Raw genomic sequence first — 22,617 nt, forward strand, 5'->3', positions numbered from 1 at the left:
ATAAATATTAATGTAGAGAATTACGGAGACTATCAGTGTGGCGGGTATTATACATGTGGAAAGTGGACCTAGCCGGAAATCCACATGAAAAACAATATAGCAATAACTGTTTCTAATATTTAAACATAAATATTAATATATAGAATTACTGAGACTATCACTTTGGTGGGTATTATGCATATGACAAGTGGACCTATCAGGAAATATACCTTAAAACAATTTGGCAATTGTTGTTTCTAATATTTAAACATAAATATTAACATAGAATTACTGTGACTTTCACTTGTGGCGGGTATCATACGTATGGGAAGTAGACCTAACAGGAAATATACCTGAAAAACAATTTGGCAATTGCTGTTTCTAATATTGAAACACAAATAGTAATATATAGAATTATGGAGACTATCACTTGGCGGGTATTATACGTATGGAAGGTGGATCTAGCAGGAAATATACCTTTAAAACAATTTGGCAATTGCTGTTTCTAATATTTAAACATAAATAGTAATATATGGAATTACTGAGACTATCACTTTGGCGGGTATTATACGTATGGGAGGTTTATCTAGCAGGACCCGCACCAGAAAAACAATTGTGCAATTGCTGTTTGTACTATTTAAACATAAATACTAATATATAGAATTACGGAGACTATCACTTCACGGGTATTTTACGTGTGGACAATGGACCTAGCAGGAAAAGCACGTGAAAAACAATTTAGTAATTGCTGTTTCTAATATTTAAACATAAATATTAATATATAGAATTACTGAGACTATCACTTAGGCAGGTATTATACGTATAGCAAGTGGACCTAGCAGGAAATATACCTTAAAAATAACTTGGCAATTGCTGTTTCTAATATTTAAACATAAATATTAATATATGGAATTACTGAGACTATCACTGCGGCGGGTATTATACATATGGCAATTGGACCTAGCAGGAAATATACCTTAAAAATAATTTGGCAATTGCTGCTTCTAATATTGAAACGTAAATAATAATATATAGAGTCACGAAGACTATCACTTGGCGGGTATTATACGTATTAGACTTAGACGGGTATTATACATTAATTTCTTATACCATATTGGCCTGCCATAACATAAAGAAAGAAAACGATCAAAAATGGGGTTTTTTAAAGACCAAACGAAAATACTGAGGAAAATACAGAAAGTGAATATTTCGAGAACAACCGCCTCTCTTCTTCAGCGCGAACAAAATAATATAATCAAGAAAAAAGCAAAAAAACGCAGAAAGTACAAAAAAAAAACAATTAAAAACCAATGAAAAAAAACAGCCAACAATTTAAGATATATAAAATTCAATAAAAGACCAAAATTTATAATAATTAAAATCAAATACCTAACAGTAATAAAGTGAGTTATTTGCCAATATCCGAGATTTACACAAAATCCAAACAAATGTGAACTGCCATCGGCGGATACTAATGAACAACTGAGAAATAAAAGAAAAATTCATTCACTCAAACAAACAAACCAGCAATTAAATGAATTGGAGAACTAGGTCCCCTGGTTTCTCATTTTAACCATTGTATTTCTTGCAGATACCCTTTGAAACCTAAGGGGTTGACGACGTATTTGATTATGTGATTGGGGAAGTGGTTCAAGGTTTATTTCAGGGATTACTAAAGGATCTCCTTCTCTTTTGAGAAAACCGAAATACGACTCGTTTATTCTTAAATCACCTGAATCTCTGTTCAAAGCTAGACCTAAATGCTGGTATTTATAAATTTCAACAGCTTCTCTGTAGTACTGGAGAATACCTTTGTCATGCGAAATTAGGTTAGCTTGGTTAAATAAAAGAGTATGGTTTGGATTATTAAATATGTGTTCTGAAAGGCAGAGTTATAATTTTCTGTTTTTTTCCGCTTTCTAAGGGTGTCATTAATTGACCTAGAGTGCTGAGTTAATCTATCCGTAAATTGTTGATCAGTTTTTCCGATGTACCAAAGACTAAAAGAGCAAGGAACTCTGTAGACACCAGAGTTTTCACTTATCGGGATAGGGTCTTAATCTTAGTAGATTCGGGAACTGATAGTTTTTCTCGGTCTATAGTAAGTGTAAATATTGTTTTTCCTTAGATTTTTAGAAATGTGGTTTGAAACCCCTTTAACGTACGGGAGACCAAGCTAAACTAAATTTGCCCTTTGATTTGCGTTTACTATGTCACTATCTGATAATTTTTCATACGTTTTGCAATTACAGAATTTATTTAACTAATTGGATAACCCTTCCCAAATAAAATATCTCTCAGGTGGCCAAGATCTGAATCCAGGAAACTTGGAGTACAAACTTCCAATGCTCTGTCAACTAGAGAAGTGATCTCTCCTCTTTTCACAGCAGGTGAAGGACTAGAGAAATAAGTTAAGTAACGGTCACTATGTGTGGATTTTCTATAGACTCCAAACTCGAAGCATGTATCAATTTGATGAACCAGGGCATCTAAGAAAGGAAGACGCCTTTCTACCTCTGATTCCTGAGTAAATTTAAGTTTTGGATCCAAGGAGTTAAGTAATTGAAGGAAAGACTTTAGAGATTCGTCACCATGATCCTACAAATAAAAAATATTATCTTTAAAACGAACCCAAAATCCCGGCGCACAAAAACTTCGCAAAATAACCCTTTCTTCAAGGTTTTCCATGAAGATATCAGCGACTATTGGTGAAAGTGGTGGCGCCCATTGGAAGCCCATATTTCTATCTATAAAAAATGTCTTTATAATGGAAGTAAAAGGAAGTTCTACTACAAAAGGCTGTAAGTGAAAGAAGTGTCTGATTCGAAAATGTAGATTGGTTAGAAATGAGTTTATGTTCCAAAATCGATTCGGTTTTAGGGTAACAATTGGTATACATTGAATATGCGTCAAAACTGCCCATTCTTGTATTTGATTTAACCGAAATTTTCTTTAACATGGAAACAAAATCAGCGGAATTTTTTATATAGGATTTTGAGCCTGAATTAGTGGGCGAAATACAACTGATGAAAAAAAAATTCTATTTTTGCTGTAGGAGAATTAAATGAGGAAACAATGGGTCGAAGTGGATTACCTGGATTATGAATTTTAGGAAAACCATAAAAACGAGGAGACTTGCACCCGCGTGGGTAAAACCTCTTGTACAATTGATCTCTGATTTCACCTTTTCCTTTTAGATAAGAAAGCTCTTTTCGGACTTGCTGGACAAATTTTTCTGTAGGATCAGTAGCTAATTGTTCGTATATGTTAGGATCATTTAAAATTTTTCTGACTTTTTTGTCCGTATCATCTGAATCCAATACAACAACAGTATAGCCTTTATCCGCTTTAGTAATAATCCTGGAATGATCTTTATGTAGTGCATGTAAGACTAATTGTTCATTTATACTATTTTTTTTTAATTTGGATTATGAGTAGAAGGCGAATCCAACAAGGTTTCAACGAAATGTGCTCTAACCTCAGCAATCTTACGTGAATGGAAAATGTTCCAATCCATTCAGATGCCCAATATTCACTCTGAAGATTGAGTCATAGACAAATCAAATAAAAGGAGTATAAAAATACTACTACTACTACTAACAACTCATCGCAGCACCAAGCCACCTGAGGCAAACACAGCTAGCCTTCTCTCCGTTTAGCCCTAGACGGTTGGCCGAAGAAGACGGTCTTCGGCATTCTGTCATCCTTCATCCCCAGAGTGCCCTAGCCGTGTCGGCCTTTCATTCATTATAGCCCTAGAAAGTAGGATTGAACCACATTTGTCGTACAGCCTACTGTTTGAAATACGGTCAGTCAGCCGGGTACCCAGAACAATCCGTAGGCGATTTCTCGGGGAAACGTCTAGCAAATCTTCATCTGCGTTTCGGAGCGTCCATGCTAGAGAGTCATGTTTACTTTTTAACTGTGAAAAAGCACCCTGAGCCTTATCTATTCTACTTTTGACGTGTTCAATGCTCCCAGCGTCTACTAATAATTAAATTAAAAAAAACGAGTTTTTTAACTGAAAGTAAGGAGTGACATTAAAACTTAAAACGAACAGAAATTACTCCGTGCATGAAAAGGGCTGTTCCCTCCTCAACGTCCCGCTCTTTACGCTAAAGTTTGACTCTTTCTCTCAATTCTACTTTATAAAACAGTAAATAACTTTTTTGAATTATGCCTCAGCCCGTAAACCTGGCAGGCGCTATGTTAAGCGATTATGTGACTAGTAGATGACCCAAAAGAAATTGCTTGTGCTATAATTGGGTGCGTTTATAAGCGGCTTTGATGACAGATTATGATCAATCCAGATGCACTGAAATCGCTGTAATAGGGAACATTCTAAGAAGGCGAGGCCAGTTGGCATATTCTTTAAAATTGACACTTTGAAATGAAAATAGCAAAAATTTTCTGCTCAAAATCATGCGCTGAGTTTACATCACCTGATAAACAATTAAAGCTTGTTCTGTAGTACGAGCATCACGGAATCAAAATTGTGTTGGGCACACTGGTTGGACTTACCACCGGCAGAACTGCTCAGGACTGGTCCTTTTCCTTTCTCTTCGCTCAGCATGGTTAAGGTTGCTTTCGGCCTACTACCAGGAAGCATAACCTGGTCCTTTTTTCCCTTTTGTCCTTCGGCATGGTTAAGCATGCCTTCTTCCAGGTATTAGAGATTGTCTTTTCCCTCAACATCAGCACTGGCACACTTTGCTTGGCAATATTGGTTCTGCGGTTTGATTGCCGCTGCTGCAATTTTTTGTGACATGCCTGCCAACTGTCCCTAAAAATAGACCCAGGTACTGATACGCCTGTTTGACGCCATGTGCACTATCAATGGCTCTTGAGCAGCTTGATCTGTTTTATCTCTAGTTTTTAAACTGATTAAAATTAAATCGTTCCCTATGTTGTTCTACAGGCAGGGTTTGCCACCCGGCGAAATAATCACTATATTCTATTAAATTTTGGTTGAATTTTTTGAATAATCTAGTAATTTTTGTGCTGATTTACTGATTTTCTTAGTCAATGTAAAAATCACTAGAAATAGTGATCTATCAATTGGGGTGGCAACCCTGCCACATCAAAGATGCATCCAGGAGGAAAACTATTTGAATATATGTATTGATATTGATATATTTATTTATCTTTAACGTCAATTTACATACAAAAATCAGTATGATTCACCCAAAACCAAACGATTGATGTGGGCTGAATCAGATAAAAACATAGCCTACATGTAACATCTTTTAAATAAACTATAATAAGAAAGAAAGAAAAAAGAGAGAAAAGAAAGAAAGAAAGAAAGCAAAAATAATAATCATACAATGAGCAGCAACAATCATGGGCAGCAACTATATTATCTATGCTGTGGGGTCACACTCACCTACCAACAAAAAATTGCATCTTAATTTAAATCAAATCTCCTCCAAAACAAACAAAACTAAAATTCATACCTGTTTAATAATTTTTATTTCAATTTTCCTTTAAAATCCTTAAAATTTTCAGTTAAGGTGGAGTATAATAATCATTCTTACTCCTAGTATTTTGGTGAAATATATTCCGTCGGCTATAAAACCAACCGTTAAAACACTCCGGCAGCTGGCTCACATTGCACTTAAACCTAAACGCTAATATATATAAAGGATGATGACGCGCCGCCGGCAATATCCTAAGATCCCTATAAACTTGAACCAATTCTTTTTCTAATTTTTCTGATAGTACTCTAATTGACTTATTTTGAATAATTCGCACAGGATTAACAATTGAAGAAAATTCACCCAAGCATACAGAAGAACAATACAGAATATGAAGATGGATTAACAAAAAAAAGAGAAGCCTAAGTATACTAGTTGGAAACATATATTTAAGTTTATGAACATCCTTAAATCACGAGATAAAATCTGGGATAAACTTTCAATGTGGGATTGGAAACCAAGATTCTCATCTATAATTGCCAGGATACTTTACTACCTTTTGAGGAAGAAGCATACCATCTTCATATGTTATATGCTGTATCCACGGAGAATATTTCGATGTCCTCGAAAATATGAGAAAAGTGCTCTTAGTGGGGTTCACCTATAGCTGATTCACTCTCAGCCATGTTGAAACTTCATTTAGCGGTTCTCTTTCACTCTCTAGGAGCAACGTCTTTGACTTTGCGACCACCACTAAATAAGTATCATCAGCAAACATAGGCACTGTAGCCGCACTATCCTTTTTGACGATCTCACTCATTCTTGTTTCCAGTTTACTTACAGACTATGAAAAGACAAATTTGAAAGCAAAATTAGAAAGTTTGAAAGCAAAATGAAAGTGAAATTTGCAAGACATGCTATTCTTCAAAGTTGAATTCTAGGCTATTTCTCAACTACCCTTTATTGAGAAAAGCTTTTCTTGCATTTTATTGCTATATGCTTGAAAGCTTTTCTCAAAATAGGTATTTGGGTGTGCATCAAATGGTATATACTGAATATATCAGACATTTGATAGAATTTGATGGAATTTGACAGAATAATTGATGATATTTGACAGAGATTGATTGACTTTCCACAAGAAAGCAATTAATTGAGAGACTTAAGACAACCATAGAAAATTGTGAATGCAGGAAGAACACCGTTTGAATATAAAATATACACTTAGGCCTTATTTTCTAAGTTGAATTGTAAGCTTTTTATCAAAGACCCAAATTTCAGAGAAACTTTTTTTGCATTTTCTTTCTATGTGCAAGAAAAGTTCTCTTAAAATGGGCATTTGAATATGCTTCGAAGGGTGCATAACGGGGAAAAACCATTTGATTTATAGCACAGCTTTGACATAGCGCAAAGCCGTTGAAATGGTGAAGAACGCGTGAATTCAAGAAGAAGAAAAGATAGGGCCTATTTTAAGAACAGGGAAGAAAATGAAGATAATAAAGAATTTGGAAAGAATTTTAAAAGATGGTTTAAGTAGAATTCATGAAATATATAAAAAAGATTGAACATAAATCTTGCAATGCAGTAGATTCAGAACCACTTGTAGCCAAAATCTGTTTGTATAAGAATGTGTATCTTGCTAATATGGTACATCTGCTTTTTTATGGCACTTGGTATTAACCAAGTGACATATAGCAATCGCCAATTCTGTCGGTCTGTCTGTCTGTCGGTCCCGGTTTTGCTACTTTAGGCACTTCCAGGTAAGCTAGGACGATGAAATTTGGCAGGCGTATCAGGGACGGGACCAGCTTAAATTTAAAATAGTCATTTTCCCAATTTGACCATCTGGGGGGGGAGTGGGGGGCCGGTTAATTCGGAAAAAATAGAAAAAATGAAGTATTTTTAACTTATGAATGGGTGATGGGATCTTAATGAAATTTGATGTTTGGAATGATATTGTTTCTCAGGGGGGAGTTGGAGAAGGGAAACCTAAAATCTTGGAAAACACTTAGAGTGGAGGGACCTGGATGAAACTTGATGGGAAAAATAAGCACAAGTCCCAGATACATGATTGACATAATTGGAATGGATCCGCTGTCTTTGGGGTAGTTTGGGGGGTTAATTCTGAAAAATTAGAAAAAATGAGGTATTTTTAACTTACGAACGGGTAATCGGATGTCAATGAAACTTGATGTTTAGAAGGACATCGTGTCTTGGAGCTCTTATTTTAAATCCCGACCGGATCTGGTGACATTGGGGGGGGGGAGTTGGGAGGGAGAAACTTAAGACTTGGAAAACACTGAGAGTGGAGGGATCGGGATGAAACTTGGTGGGAAAAATAAACACAAGTTCTTGGAAAAAACACACAAGTTCTTGGAATTCTTGGAAAACGTGAAAATTGGGGTATTTTTATCTTACGAATAGATGATCAGATCTTAATGAAATTTGATTTTTAGAAAGAATTCATGTCTCAGAGCTCTTATTTCAAATCCCGACCAGATCGTTTGACATTGGGGGGAGTTGGAGGGGGAAATCTTGGGAAAACACTTGGAGTGTAGGAATCGGGATGAAGCTTGGTGGATAGAATAAACAAATGTCCTTGATACGTGATTGACAGAATCGTACTGGATTCGCTCTCTTTGGGGGAGTTGGGGGGAGGGGTTCAGTGATTTGGCGAGTCTCGTGCTTCTGGACGTGCTAGGACGATGAAAATTGATAGGCGTGTCACGGAGCTGCACAATTTGACTTGATAAAGTCAGAAAACACTTAGAGTGGAGGGATCGGGATGAAACTTGATGGGAAAAATAAGCACAAGTCCCAGATACATGATTGACATAATCGGAACGGATCCGCTCTCTTTGGGGTAGTTGGGGGGGGGGGTTAATTCTGAAAAATTAGAAAAAATGAGGTATTTTTAACTTACGAACGGGTAATCGGATGTCAATGAAACTTGATGTTTAGAAGGACATCGTGTCTTAGAGCTCTTATTTTAAATCCCGACCGGATCTGGTGACATTGGGGGGGGGAGTTGGGAGGGAGAAACTTAAAACTTGGAAAACACTTAGAGTGGAGGGATCGGGATGAAACTTGGTGGGAAAAATAAACACAAGTTCTTGGAAAAAACACACAAGTTCTTGGAATTCTTGGAAAACGTGAAAATTGGGGTATTTTTATCTTACGAATAGATGATCAGATCTTAATGAAATTTGATTTTTAGAAAGAATTCATGTCTCAGAGCTCTTATTTCAAATCCCGACCAGATCGTTTGACATTGGGGGGAGTTGGAGGGGGAAATCTTGGGAAAACACTTGGAGTGTAGGAATCGGGATGAAGCTTGGTGGATAGAATAAACAAATGTCCTTGATACGTGATTGACAGAATCGTACTGGATTCGCTCTCTTTGGGGGAGTTGAGGGGAGGGGTTCAGTGATTTGGCGAGTTTGGTGCTTCTGGACGTGCTAGGACGATGAAAATTGATAGGCGTGTCAGGGAGCTGCACAATTTGACTTGATAAAGTCATTTTCCCAGATTCGACCATCTGGGGGGCTAAAGGGAGAGGAAAAATTAGAAAAAATTAGGTATTTATAACTTACGAGTGGGTGATCGGATCTTAATGAATTTTGATATTTAGAAGGACATCGTGACTCAGAGCTCTTATTTTAAATCCTGACCGGCATTAAGCCTCTTATTTTCCTTTTTAAATCAATCTATTGATTCATAGAATTTTGTTAGAGCTCATACCATACGATCTCTTGGCTCTTAGCTCTTCTCGCCTCGTCACAAGTGCCATATTAGCTCTTAGCTCTTGTTATATATACGTTGTGCTAAAACCATGATATGAGTTATGAATAAAACTCTTCTCGATGAGTAAATTGTTAATTAGTTTCAAGAATAGTTGGAAGCAAATGAGTGTTACAAGCTTTTCAAACCACATTTTATTCACAAGGATGTATCTAGGATTTTTTTTCTTTTTTTAGGGGTAGGGGGGTACAAAAACTTTTAAAAAATACAGCAAAAATTAGTTTTTAGCATTTTAGTACGTTTTTACGAGTGAGTGAAAGTTCTTAAGCCGAACTGGCCAGACATGACAATAAACAACAAAGAGAGATAAAACTCTACAAAAAGAAAACTTCAAACGAGACGACGGCCAGTAGAGAGGAAAGACTAAAACAACGCGGGTATTTCGCCTGTATCCAAACAAGGCGTCCTCAGCAAAAAATAAAAAATTAAAAGAATATTAGTTTTTAGATTAATGTTTTAATGTTTTTTAATTAGTTTTCTTTCAATTTTTTATCTTGTGCTGAGGATGCCTTGTTTGAATACAGGCGAAATATCCGCGTTTTTTTAGTCTTTCCTCTCTACAGGCCGTCGTCTCGTTTTGAAGTTTTCTTTTTGTAGAGTTTTATCTCTCTTTGTTGTTTATTATTATGAGTGAGACAAAATTTCGGGTAGGGGGGGGGGGGTTCAAAACCGCTAAATCCCCCCCACTTTGATCATTCATAAGACTCGTATTTTTGTGACTTTTGTGTGGCTGGAGCATAAAATGTAGTACTACTGCCTATGGTTGCCTCCTTACGAAGTACACAAGTGTCAATGTTATAAAAGATTTTTTGTCGCCTTTTGAAAATGAGTTGGGGTTAAAATAGAATTATGGCATTGAAATACCCCTTGCCAGTTCCTCTGTAGCGATTCTAGATCTGGGTAGGGGGTAGATACCCCCCCCCCCCCTTTTCTGGCTTCTGACGTTAAATTGCTTTTATTTCATGTTTTTACACTTCTATGGCATTCCTCCCCCTCCAGATTATGAGGCCTAAAACCACTATTATAACTCCTCTTTGCCACATTATTAGAGATCTGTACATTTACATATAGATAAAAAAAAGATTGAGAAATTTTTTGGTTTCGGTATTCTGGTACGAATATGAATGAAATCTTTTATACTGCTACAAATATTTTTACTGTAATAAGTAAGTTATCACCTCAAAGAAAGCTGGTCAACACAGGGCCGGAATTAAGTCTTTGGCCTCCCTTAGACCCAAGCAATTTTTGGGGGGAGACACAGATATTATCGGGGATAGTGGAAGCCTTGAACAGAAGGCAATTGATGAGTGATGAGCCAAAAGTAATGCAAGTAAAGGTGATACCGAGCTCATTTCCTTATCTGGCAACTTTAATCAACAGGGAAAAAAATGGAAGGAAAATACTTATTACGAAATATCTAAACGAAAGAAATGAGGTATTTATATCTATATATATATATATATATATATATATATATATATATATATATATATATATATATATATATATATATATATATATATATATATATATATATATATATATATATATATATATATATATATATATATATATATATATATATATTTAACCATATTAGTTGTTTATAATAATTTGAAGCTATAATGCTTCATATGACTTTTTTTATTGTAGTTGAACATCCATGTCGGAAATATATCTCTGAATGACCAGTTTGAATGGGATATGTTGGAGAAAGAAAACTCACCCGAAGATTTTGCCAGAACTCTTTGTCAAGACCTTGGCTTGGGTGGAGAGTTTGTAACAGCCATTGCTTACAGTATACGAGGTCAAATTTTGTGGCACCAGAGAACTTTTGCTTTTAGGTAAGTTGAAGCAGCATGTACTTATAAAACTGCATGTACCCGTGTACCCATATGATATTATAGGTTCTTACGTTCCCCTCTCCCCCCCCCATTCTTTTCTTAATTGTAATTCGTTGGTCCACTACTAAAGACAGTAAAATTGAATCACTTATACAGTTAAGTTTTTTTAATATGTCTGCAAAATATTTTAGATTTATGGATTGCTGTATAACATTTGTCCAATATTATTTACCGATACGAACTCCGAACAATTCTGGATACAAAAAAATCAGCGACCATTTGGCCAAATGATTCTCAATTTACTTTTTTTCGAAATACTTTTAAAATAGCTAAATTGAACCAGAGGCAACGTTTTAGCATTGTCTATAGTAATTGCCTATATTGCCGTGCCTACGAATATAGAATATTCTGTGCAAGAATTTTTTTTTTTTTTTTTATTACTATTTATTTTTGGTGGAAGGAAAAACGTATCAAAATGACGAAAAAAAATTGTCATGGAACTACATGAAAGTCATTTAAGAAACTGTAAAATCTTAATATATTTAGAGAATGGATCTGTATTTTAAATCGTTTAAAGTTAATACGTGGGTAGTCAAATAATATAATTCTAATTTGGTGTATAGCTGGCTACAACAACGAACAGAAAATAACTAAAAAACTTGCTGGAAAAGAATTTTTCTAAAGAAAAGTATTGGTCATATTGAGCTTAAGATGAGAAGAAACAGACACCTACAATTACTGACTCAAAACGACCAGAAGAAGAGTCGGGCCATGTAGAGAAGGGCAGGGGTCAGCTTTCTTAAGTTTTGGAATAAAATATCGTTCATAAGTTTTTTTCAGTGGAGCGAGGGGTTCTTGTTTACTGATCTTTGAACTATTTTCAAAATCTTAGCCTAAGAACCTTATATGCCCCCCCTCGGACATAACCCAGGGCTCTTTGGGGTTGTGTTGAACCTGGAGTTTTGTTATCTGATCTTTTGAATTAATTTAACAAAATGACTATCTCAAAAATTCGATTAGATGGATTTGGGGTGGGCCGGCAAAGGGACCGGCAGCCCTCCGGTCCCTTTTAACTCTTAAAAAGGGAACTAGTACTTTCAATGTCTATTAGAATGAGTCTCCGACGAAGTTATAGGAGCGTTCCTTCCAAAAAAGCCTTGTATGCACCCGGTGCATAATTTCAACACTTGCCCCCGAGTTCTGGGGGGCTGTGTAAAATGAAAATCTAAAAAAAATCAGATGCATTTGGGGGAAAGACGGTTTTTGGGAGGGGGCTAGTTGCCATCAGATTACTTTGGACTCCCAAGAAGGGAGCTAGAAGTTTAAATTTCTAGTCATTTGAGTCCCATCTGACATTTATCTCTTCCATAAAAACCTTATATGCCTTCGGGCATATTTTACAACTTTTCCCCTGGGCTCTGGGGGGGGGCTATGTTGATCCCGAAGTTTTGTTATCTGATTGTTGTATTATTTAAAGAAAAAATGAATATCTTAAATCTTTGATTGAATGCGTTTGGAGAAAAAAGAATGTGTGTGAGGGGAGGAGGGGTGTAGATTTCATCCGTTCTATTTTGGCTTCTAAAGTAGATAACTATAACTTTCAATTTCCAATCAAATGAGCCACGCCTTACATAAAAACCTTATATGCCCCCAGTGTATAACTTAAAACACTTCCCTACTGGCTCTGGGGGGGGGGGATTCAAACCGGGAGCTTTTGCTATTTTATCTTTAACCTATTTTGAACAAAATGGATATCTCAAAATTTTGATTGGATGCGTTTGGGAAAAAAGGGCCTTGGGGAGAGGGGGGCTAGTTGCTTTCCGATCACTTTGACTCTTAAAAAGGGCATTAGATATTTGATTTGCAATCGAATGAGCTCTCTCTGAACTTTATGCCACCATCCATTCCATAAAAGCCTTATATGCCAAGGGGGCATAACTTACCACACTTTCCCTTGGGTTCTGGGATGGACCGTGTTATCCCTGGAGTTTTTGTTGTATGATTTTTGGTCAATTTTGAAAAAATTTGCTATATAAAAAATTTCGATAGGACGCGTTTGGAGAATTTGGGGTTGGTGGGGAAGGGGGCTAGTTGCCATCGAATCGCTTTTGACTCTTAAAAAGGGAGCTAGAACTTTGAATATCTAACTATTCGAGTCCCCTCCGGAGTTTATACGACCACCTCTCCCATGAAACTTTACATGCCCCGGGGGTATAACTTACAATACTTGCCCCTGGGTTCTGCGGGTGGGCTGCGTTATCCCTAGAGTTTTGTTATATGGTTTTGGTCAGTTTTGAACAAAATAGCTATATTAAATTTCGATCCGACGCATTTGGGAAAATAGGGCGGGGGCGCTAGTTGTCATTGGATCACTTTTAACTCTTAAAAGGGGAGCTAGAAGTTTAAATATAATCATTTGAGTCCCCTTGGAAGTTTATACGACCACCTCTCCCATAAAATCTTATAAACCCCTGGGGCACAAGTTAGAACTCCTAGTTCATCCACGCTCTGGGGGGTATATTGACCCCGAAGTTCTTGTTATTTGATCGGTTGACTATTTCAAAGCAAATTGCTATCTCAAATCCATCAGAAGCATGAGGGGGAGGGGGTAGGTCTCCTAGAATCACTTTTGACTCTTAAAAAAGCAACTGGAATTTTCAATTTTCATTGAAAAATGGGTGGCAGTTGCCCTCCGCTCTCTTTTGACTCTTATGAACTAAACTCAAGTGAACTAGAACTTTCAATTTCCAGTTAAGTGAGTCCTCTAAAGGTTTTATGAGCATTCCTTCTATAAGAACCATATATGCCACCCGGGCATAACTTACAACGCCTACACCGGGTACTGGAAGTTGTGTTGACCCTGGAGTTTTCGGTGTATGATCTTTGAACTGTTTTAAACAAAAAGGCTATCTTAACATTTTTGTCGGATTTATTTGGGGGAAGAGGGTGTGGGAGGGCAGTTGTCCTTCGATCTCTTTTGACTCTTGTTTAAATAATAAAAAAAAAAGCTTTTTTTGCTGAAAGTAAGTAGCGACATTAAGACTTAAAACGAAAAGAAATTATTTCGTACATCACAGGGACTCTCCCCTCCTCAACGCCTCGATCTTTACGCTAAAGGTTGACTCTTTCTCACAGCTCTGTTTTTTAAAATAATAAAAAACTTTGGCGTTAAGAGCGGCGCGTTGAAGAGGGGACAGCCCCTTTCATATACGAAATAATTTCTGTTCGTTTTAAGTTTTAATGTGGCTACTTACTTTCAGTTAAAAAGACTTGTTTTTCGTTTAATTTCGGAACGTTTTTGAATTAATGCAGGTTTTGAATTTGGCTCACCGTAAATGGATAATTAAAACGAAATTTGAATGTTAATTTTTGCTTTTTGAAAACTAATGATAACCTTATAATAACCTTATAATAACCTAAGTTTGATTTTCGTTTTAGTTGTTTAAGAATGACTCCCGAATCACAAATCACTATTTAATTAGAATAATAGCGTCTTTTAAACTGTAGCGTAAGAGCGAGCTATTGAGGAGAGGCAGAGCAAATATTTTCTGTTCGTTTTAAGTTTTAATGTTGCTTCTTAATTTCAATTGATAAAACTTGTTTTTTATTTAATTGCTAATCGTATCTTTAACAATATTGGAAAATCCAGCTCCCCCTCCATAGAAAATTCCCTTCCCCTTCCCCTCCATGGAAAATTATCTTCCCCTTCCCCTCCATGGAAAAGGCATAGTAACAAAACGGCAAAAGAGGTCGAAACTATTTTTATGAAAATGAGAGTCACAAGTTGAGCAATCCTGAAATAAATGAAATAAAAGATCTTTAAAAGATATACGTAATAATTTATGTAAATTTTAAGTTTTAATGTGATTGCTTACTTTCAGTTGGAATATTTTTTTTTTTTTTATTTAATAACAACCACAAGCCGGACACATACACTATCTCGGGTTCATTATTACATAAAAATCATAGTTATGAAGCTGCTTTGGGTAAAATTAAATGGTAAGATATGCCGGAAAATAACACAAACAAATTATTGCTTATATCGATCATTATTTCACAAAATTCGAACTTTAGCGTAAAGAGTGAGGTATTGACGAGGGGGAAATAAGTTTTAATGTTACTCCTTACTTTCAGTTGAAAAACTTGTTTTTTTTCACATAATTTCCTGTCGTTTTTTAAATAATGCTGGGATATCCAGCACCCCCTTCATAGAAATTATCTTCCCCCATGAAAAATTCCTCCATGGAAAGATTCTCCCACGTAACCCAATCCCCCCTCCACCAGACCCCCCTGAAAATGTCTGTATACTCACCAATAACAAATACTATATGTAAACAATGGGCAAAGTTCATAACTTGCGGCCCTTCCCCCGGGACTGTGGGGGATTAAGTCGTCCTCAAAGACATAGTTATTAGACATTTGAACAATACTGGACAAAATGGCTATCTCAAAATTTTGATCCGGTGGCTTTCGGAAAAAATGAGAATGGGAGGGGGCCTAGTTGCCCTTCAATTTTTTGTTCACTGAAAAAGGGTAGAATAACTTTTAATTTCCGTTTGAATGAGCCCTTTCACGAAATTCTAAAAACCACTGGGTCGATACGATCACCCCCTGGAAGAAAAAACAAATACAGAAACAGCATTTTGCAGATAGGAGCTTGGAACCTCTATAGTCGGGTTCTCTGATACGCTGAATCTGATGGTGTGATTTTCATTAAGATTCTATGACTATTAGGAGGTCTTTCCCCTTTTTTTGAAAATATGGTAAATCCGATTTTTTTTTATGTATCTATTGGTATCAAAATTCTTTTTTTGAGAGTTTCGGTTACTGTTGACCAGGGTCGCTCCTTACTTACAGTTCGTTACCACAAACTGTTTGAAAAGTGAACTAGACTTTCAATTTCCAATCAAATGAGCCATCTCTAAAGTTTATACGAGCATCCCTTCTATAAGAACAATATATGCCCCCAGGGCATAATTTAAAACGCCCGACTCCGGGCCCTTGAGGTTGCGTTGGCCCCGAAGTTTTCGTTATATGATCTTTGAACTGTTTTTAACAAAATTGCTATCTCAAAAATTTTTATCAGATGTATTTGGGAATAAAGGCGTATTTTTTATATATATTTATTCTTTCGCCTTTTTATTTCAGTGAAAATCCCCTGCCAACAGTTGAGATGCCATTTAGACTCCCAGCTGATGCTGATCAATGGTCCCCTTTCATTGAGACTTTGAGTGATGCTGAAATGGAAAAGAAAATCAGAGATCAAGATAGGAACACTAGGTTTGTATCAATGTTTTCTATTTACTGAGTTACTTCGTTTTATTTTCATGTTACATCATATATTGTCCTTTATTATATTTTATTAATTGTAAAACTAACTAATCTAGGTATTATGTGTTTTAATCAACTGAAATATCACTGATAGCAGAGTGATAAAATTGTTTTCGTGGGACAAACTTAAAATGGAGAAAACCGGCTTTAAATTTTTAAGGTGTGGAAAGAGATAGTTTTAATTTAAGTACTAAAAAAAAAAATTCCTAAAAATTTCGTAAAAATTCTTGAAACAGTATAAACACTAGTTGATTATATATTTTGTTAATTAAAAGGGGTATAACTAAGGCCTTGACCAGGATTGTTGTTGTTTATTTATATGCATTTCTGTTACGGTTTTGCGAGTCGGACAAACATTTTGGTGGGGGGGGGAGTAAAATCCTCCAATCCCCCTAGATACGGCCTTTGGTATAACCAACTGAAATATTTCAAACAGCACATTGACAAAAGAGGTAAAGAAGCGTTGGGTCTATTAAATTCAAAATTATAATAAACGGTCAATAAAGGAAATTTAAATTGATGTGAATGGAATCAAAATAATTAAAGCTATTTTCAATTTAGAAATCCCGTAAATCCGGAGATTTCTCCGTGTTCTCAGTTATTAAGAAAGAAATGGTTGTTTGTGCAAGGAAAGTTTTGTTTTTGTTTTGCTTTTATTTATTTACCGTGGATAAATAGAAAAAAGCAGATAAATACAAGAACATAAAATTTATGTATAAATATAACGTAAATAAAATAATAAATGTTAATGTAAATAAAATAAAAAGCAAGAACTGTAATTTTAATAGAAGAGTTATAAAAAATTTTACAAAAATAAGCTACATGACATCTTCAGGATTATCGAAGTCGAAGTTGAGTGGGACTTTCGTTATTTTATTTATTCACATTAATTTTTTTTTCATTGTTTTATCAGTTGCTTCTTCGCTATAGACTTTTTATTAAAGTATTATATTTATTACACACGGTGCCTCTTTATTTATCGTAGCATTGTTACAGTATACAAAGAACTAAGAATCCTAATTACCAACCTTTGAAAGTAAGCAAGCCTTTTCAATTGGTCTAGTCAAGTAGTTCCCAACCGATTTTGGGCAAAGTCTGTTGATTTTTTTAATTATAATCAATTTGGTGGAAGTAATAGAAACTTGAGAGCCAGGCGGACTACCGAATTTTTTGATTGACACATAACCGAAAATTCCCCTGGACTGTCATGCGAACGGCGCAACCTATATTTTTTATACTGTTTGAGTTTACGGCAGGAGTCACTCATGATGGTCATCATGATATTTAAATTTTGTTATTCAAAATTTTATGTGTATTCGCCTGAAGGAAGCTTAAAATGCCAAAAATATAAAAAAAAAAGTTTTTTTAACGGGAAGTAAGGAGCGATATTAAAACTTAAAACGAACAGAAATTACTTCGTATATGAAAGGGCTGCTTCCTCATCAACATCCCGCTCTTTGCGCTAAAGTTTGACTCTTTCTCTTAATTCTACTTTTTAAAACAGTAAAAAACTTTAGCGTAAAGAGCGGGGCGTTGATGAGGAAGCAGCCCTTTCATATACGAAGTAATTTCTGTTCGTTTTAAGTTTTAATGTCGCTCCTTACTTCCCGTTAAAAAAAAAACTTGTTTTTTTATTTTATTTCTGGACGTTTTTGAATCAATGTTTTTTTTTTATTTTGACTCCGCAGAGGAATAATTAAGACCTAATTTGTATTTTTTTTTTTTTTTTTTTTTTTTTTTTTTTTTTTTTTTTTTTTTTTTTTTTTTTTTTTTTTTTTTTTTTTTTTTTTTGGCTAAATGGCTTTCTCATAATTTTGATCGAATGATTTTGAGAAAAAAAGAGCGGGGGAGGAAGCCTAGTTGCCCTCCGATTGTTTGGCTACTTAAAAAGGCAACTAGAACTTTTAATTTTTACAAATCTTTTTATTAGTAAAAGATGTACGTAACTTATAAATTAGCTTACGTAAAGAACTTTTGTATTCTAATGTTTTTATTAAATATATGAGGGGGTTCGCCCCCTTGTCACTACCTCGCTCTTTAAACTAAAGCTTAAATTTTGTCCCAATTCATTAAGAATGACCCCTGAATCATAAAAGCCGTAGAATAAATAGTTGAAATTACTGAAAACACTTTAGCGTAAAGAGCGAGGTATTAGGAGGAGGTGAGCCCCTCATATGGGTAATAATTTCTGTTTGTTTTAAGTTTTAATGCTGCTCCTTACTTCCCGCTGAAAAAAACTTTTTCATATTTATTTTTTCATTGTTTTTTTTCTTAAATAATGCTAGTAAATCCTGCGCTCCCTTCATGGAAATTTTCTTCCCCCATGACAAATTCCTCGATGGAAAGTTCCCCCAGCATATCCCCCTCCCCCCAACCAAAAAATCCTCCTGAAAACGACTGTACACTTCCCAATAACCATTACTATATGTAAGCACTGGTCAAAGTTTGTAACTTGTTGCCCCTCCCACGGGGACTGTGGGGGAGTAAGTCGTCCTCAAAGACATAGTTATAAGGTTTTTCGACTACGGTGAAAAAAAATGGCTATCTCAGAATTTTGATCCGTTGACTTTGGGAAAATAATAAGCGTAGGAGGGGGCCTAGGTGCCCTCCAATTTTTTTGGTCACTTAAAAATGGCACTAGAACTTTTCATTTCCGTATGAATGAGCCCTCTCGCAACATTCTAGGACAACTGGGTCGATACGGTCACCCCTAGGGAAAAAAAAACAAACAAAAAAATAAACACACATCCGTGATCTGCCTTCTGGCAAAAAATACAAAATTCCACATTTTTGTAGATAGAAGCTTGAAACTTCTACAGTAGGGTTTACTGACACGCTGAATCTGATGGTGTGATTTTCGTTAATCATTCTATGACGTTTAGCGAGTGTTTCCCCCTATTTTCTAAAATAATGCAAATTTTCTCAGGCTCGTAACTTTTGATGGGTAAGACTAAACTTGATGAAACTTATATATTTAAAATTAGCATTAAAATTCGATTCTTTTGATGTTGCTAGTTGTATCAAAATTCCATTTTTTAGAGTTTTGGTTACTATTAAGCCGGGTCGCTCCTTATTACAGTTCGTTACCACGAACTGTTTGATTAACTTGCTATCTTATTTGGGTCGTCCTCTGTGCATATTTTAGGGTGTTTTGCAACTTGGAATGTCGAATCACTTTTCATGTCTTTCCGTGGATGAAGACGGACAGGAATAACTTTCTATTTGGTTTTAAAACCAATCAGCTTTTTAAAAGGAATAAAGTAAACTTTATTTCTCTTAGAAAAAAGGATTAATGTTGTCTTCTTGTGTCCCTTTCACAATTAGATTTTATCAAAAAGGGATTTAACTAGCGGTAATTTAAGTGAATCATAATTTTATGATTGGATGAAAATGTATGCGAAAAATTCTGATTGGCTTAATATCAGCGCTAGTTAAATCTCGATATTAGTGAAAATTAATTGTCAATGAGACACTAAGAGAACAGGACAGAAAACAAACAAATGTTGTTAAATAATGTACATATGGAACATATTATTAGATGTTTTCAACTCAGAATATACGCGTTTCAACACATATTTGCGTTTTTCCAACACGGAAATATAGGACGGTCATCTCTTTCCTTTTTTTAGCTTCTCTTGGTGTTTCCTTCTCTTTAGTATTTTTATGTGATATTCATCGTCGCATGTTCTCACGAGTGGGTAGCCTTCCGCGCCCCAGTTGCCAAGTATTACTTTGTTTTTTAAGATTTGTTTATATACTTTACAGGTTATTTCTTTTACTTTGTTACTATTGTTAAAATGAGAAGTAGTCAGGAATGCTCTGTTAATATACCTTCCGAGTCCTGCACTCCGTTAATTTTTTTGTTTTAGCTTTCAGTATAATTCCATTCAGTATTAGTTTTCAATATGCTTTCCGAGTCCTGCTATCGTTTTTTTTAGCTTTCAGTCAAATAAATTAAACATTTAGAACAAACAGTTGAGCCGAGCCCAGTTTTTTCTTTTTTTCTTTTTTTTTGAAAATAATGAATTCAATGGAATTTGATCTGCAAAGTGACTTTTACTCTAATGTTGTAATTAAGTTTTTGTTTAATTTCATAAGCTAAGATGTTTCATTTTTTGCACTTAATTACCTTGAAGTAGCTAGGAGCATTATTAATATTAATATTGTTATTATTATGGTGGGTGTGCTCATAAAATTGGGTGTGACCTCGGGCTGTTTTGGCTTATTGCCTTCATATATCCCCCTCCCTGCAAAAAATATAGCATCATTAGCCATTGGGCTGATGGTTCCCCCTCGGGCATGCTATTATGAGATACGGTTCGCTCATCTCTTCTTACTCCTTTGGAAGGAAAAGACTTCATTAGCAAGGTCAAGATGTCTATCTTTATTTTCCTTTATTTGCTCCAACCCCAACCACCTCCGAACCGTTTTCACTTGAACCCCAACTGCCATTTCAATTCAGCATGAGGAGGGGACAAGCCTTCCTCAAAAGAGAGGGAAGTCATCTACTACCCTCCAGCCATCTGTGAACCCCAACTGCCATTTCAATTCAGCATGAGGAGGTGACAAGCCTCCCTCAAAAGAGAGGGGAGTCATCTACTACCCTCCAGCCATCTGTAGAAAGCGGAACCTGATCTTCAGAAGCAGTGCTAGCAAGCAATATTTCTCCTATGTCAGGCTACTTCCCAAGGGATCTTTTCCTGTGCCGCTGTCGACACTTCATATATCTACGACATTGATCCCCCTTTTGTAGGACTCGGAAGCTACTACTGGGTTCAGCCAATGAAGCCGGTAATTGAAGAACTAGTCGGTAAAATAGTATCGCAAAGTGCCGCTATTTCACCGGCTCCTTTTGTTTGTATTTAGTAATTTGGCCGATCGAAACGAATGATCAAGTTAATCGGCCTCATCGAAATATGTTGGTAAAAATGTCCGTTAAGTTTGTAAAATCCATCCCTCGCCCAAAACATTTTGGCTACCTACGCCTCTGCATAGGTCTGCTAGGCTGAATATTATCTTTTCATGCAATATCAGATAGTTTTTTTTTACCTTAACTGGCAAATACTATTCGGTATTATAAATTTACACTTTATTTAATACTTATGGTAACCCTTGAACCTACTAAAGTAGCCTATAGTATGTCATCTTCTTTTGTGCTTGTTCTAATCCTTTATCTGTTTTAGGCGCATGCGCCGGGTCGCCAATACTGGATGGTGATTCCTTCAAACTGGGAGAGAAGTGAATATATCAAGAGTGTTCATATAATATTTCTTTATCTAAATTCAAGTATTGCTTTTAAATAAGATACTATTGACTACTGATGTAATTTTGATTCCATGTTTAATTTTTAATTAAATGTTTTTTTATTATAATTTTATTTTTGTTAAATGTTCCCGTACATCAGAATCTCAGACTGAGTTGTTACTAGAGCGACCAGAGTTAAGAGAAAATTCGACCAGAATATTCTAAACTCGTAGGTTCAAGGGTACATGAAGTAAAATAAAAATTTATTTGGCTCATAGTGAAAGATTTGCTCCTTTTTGTTGTAAATAGATCGTGTTTTTTTTTTTTTTTTTTTGTTTTTTTTTATATTCTTTATCAATCTCGATAGTACTTCAAACCTATGTTCGTTTATTTACAATATACGTGAAACAATTATTTATTACAAATAGTGAAAGATTTGCTCCTTTTTGTTGTAAATAGATCGTGTTTTTTTTTATATTCTTTATCAATCTCGATAGTGCTTCAAATCTATGTTCGTTTATTTACAATATACGTGAAACAATTATTTATTACAAATAGTGAAAGATTTGCTCCTTTTTGTTGTAAATAGATCGTGTTTTTTTTTTATATTCTTTATCAATCTCGATAGTACTTCAAACCTATGTTCGTTTATTTACAATATACGTGAAACAACTATTTATTACAAATAGTGAAAGATTTGCTCCTTTTTGTTGTAAATAGATCGTGTTTTTTTTATATATTCTTTATCAATCTCGATAGTACTTCAAATCTATGTTCGTTTATTTACAATATACTAGCAGTAACAGAAAATAATAAATAAGACCACCCCCCTCTTACGCAGGAGGCTCCATGGCCTGAAAAAGTTAACAAGGAAAGACAAAATATATGTTATGTGTATATTTAAAAGAAGAAATCAGATAATAATAAATCAAAAAGCAACGTGAGCCTTCTTAATGGAGAAGACGAACCACGATTCAACTTTTCTTGATGTCTCTGTTCTGTTAGAT

At 35.4% G+C, this 22,617-nt stretch overlaps 1 protein-coding gene across 1 annotated transcript in view; it reads left to right on the forward strand.

Annotated features, from left to right (window-relative positions):
- Positions 1 to 21,738, forward strand: part of LOC136025912 (SWI/SNF-related matrix-associated actin-dependent regulator of chromatin subfamily B member 1-A-like) — a 48,055-nt gene extending 26,317 nt beyond the window's left edge. The window contains exons 7-9 of the mRNA XM_065701976.1: positions 10,845 to 11,035; positions 16,184 to 16,315; positions 21,550 to 21,738. Coding sequence (XP_065558048.1) covers positions 10,845 to 11,035; positions 16,184 to 16,315; positions 21,550 to 21,583 — 357 coding nt within the window. The 3' untranslated portion in view covers positions 21,584 to 21,738. The remainder of the gene's footprint in view (positions 1 to 10,844; positions 11,036 to 16,183; positions 16,316 to 21,549) is intronic.
- Positions 21,739 to 22,617: the final 879 nt, after the last annotated feature.

This window comes from Artemia franciscana, chromosome 4 (genome assembly GCF_032884065.1).
Source record: "Artemia franciscana chromosome 4, ASM3288406v1, whole genome shotgun sequence".
Classification (NCBI taxonomy): domain Eukaryota; kingdom Metazoa; phylum Arthropoda; class Branchiopoda; order Anostraca; family Artemiidae; genus Artemia; species Artemia franciscana.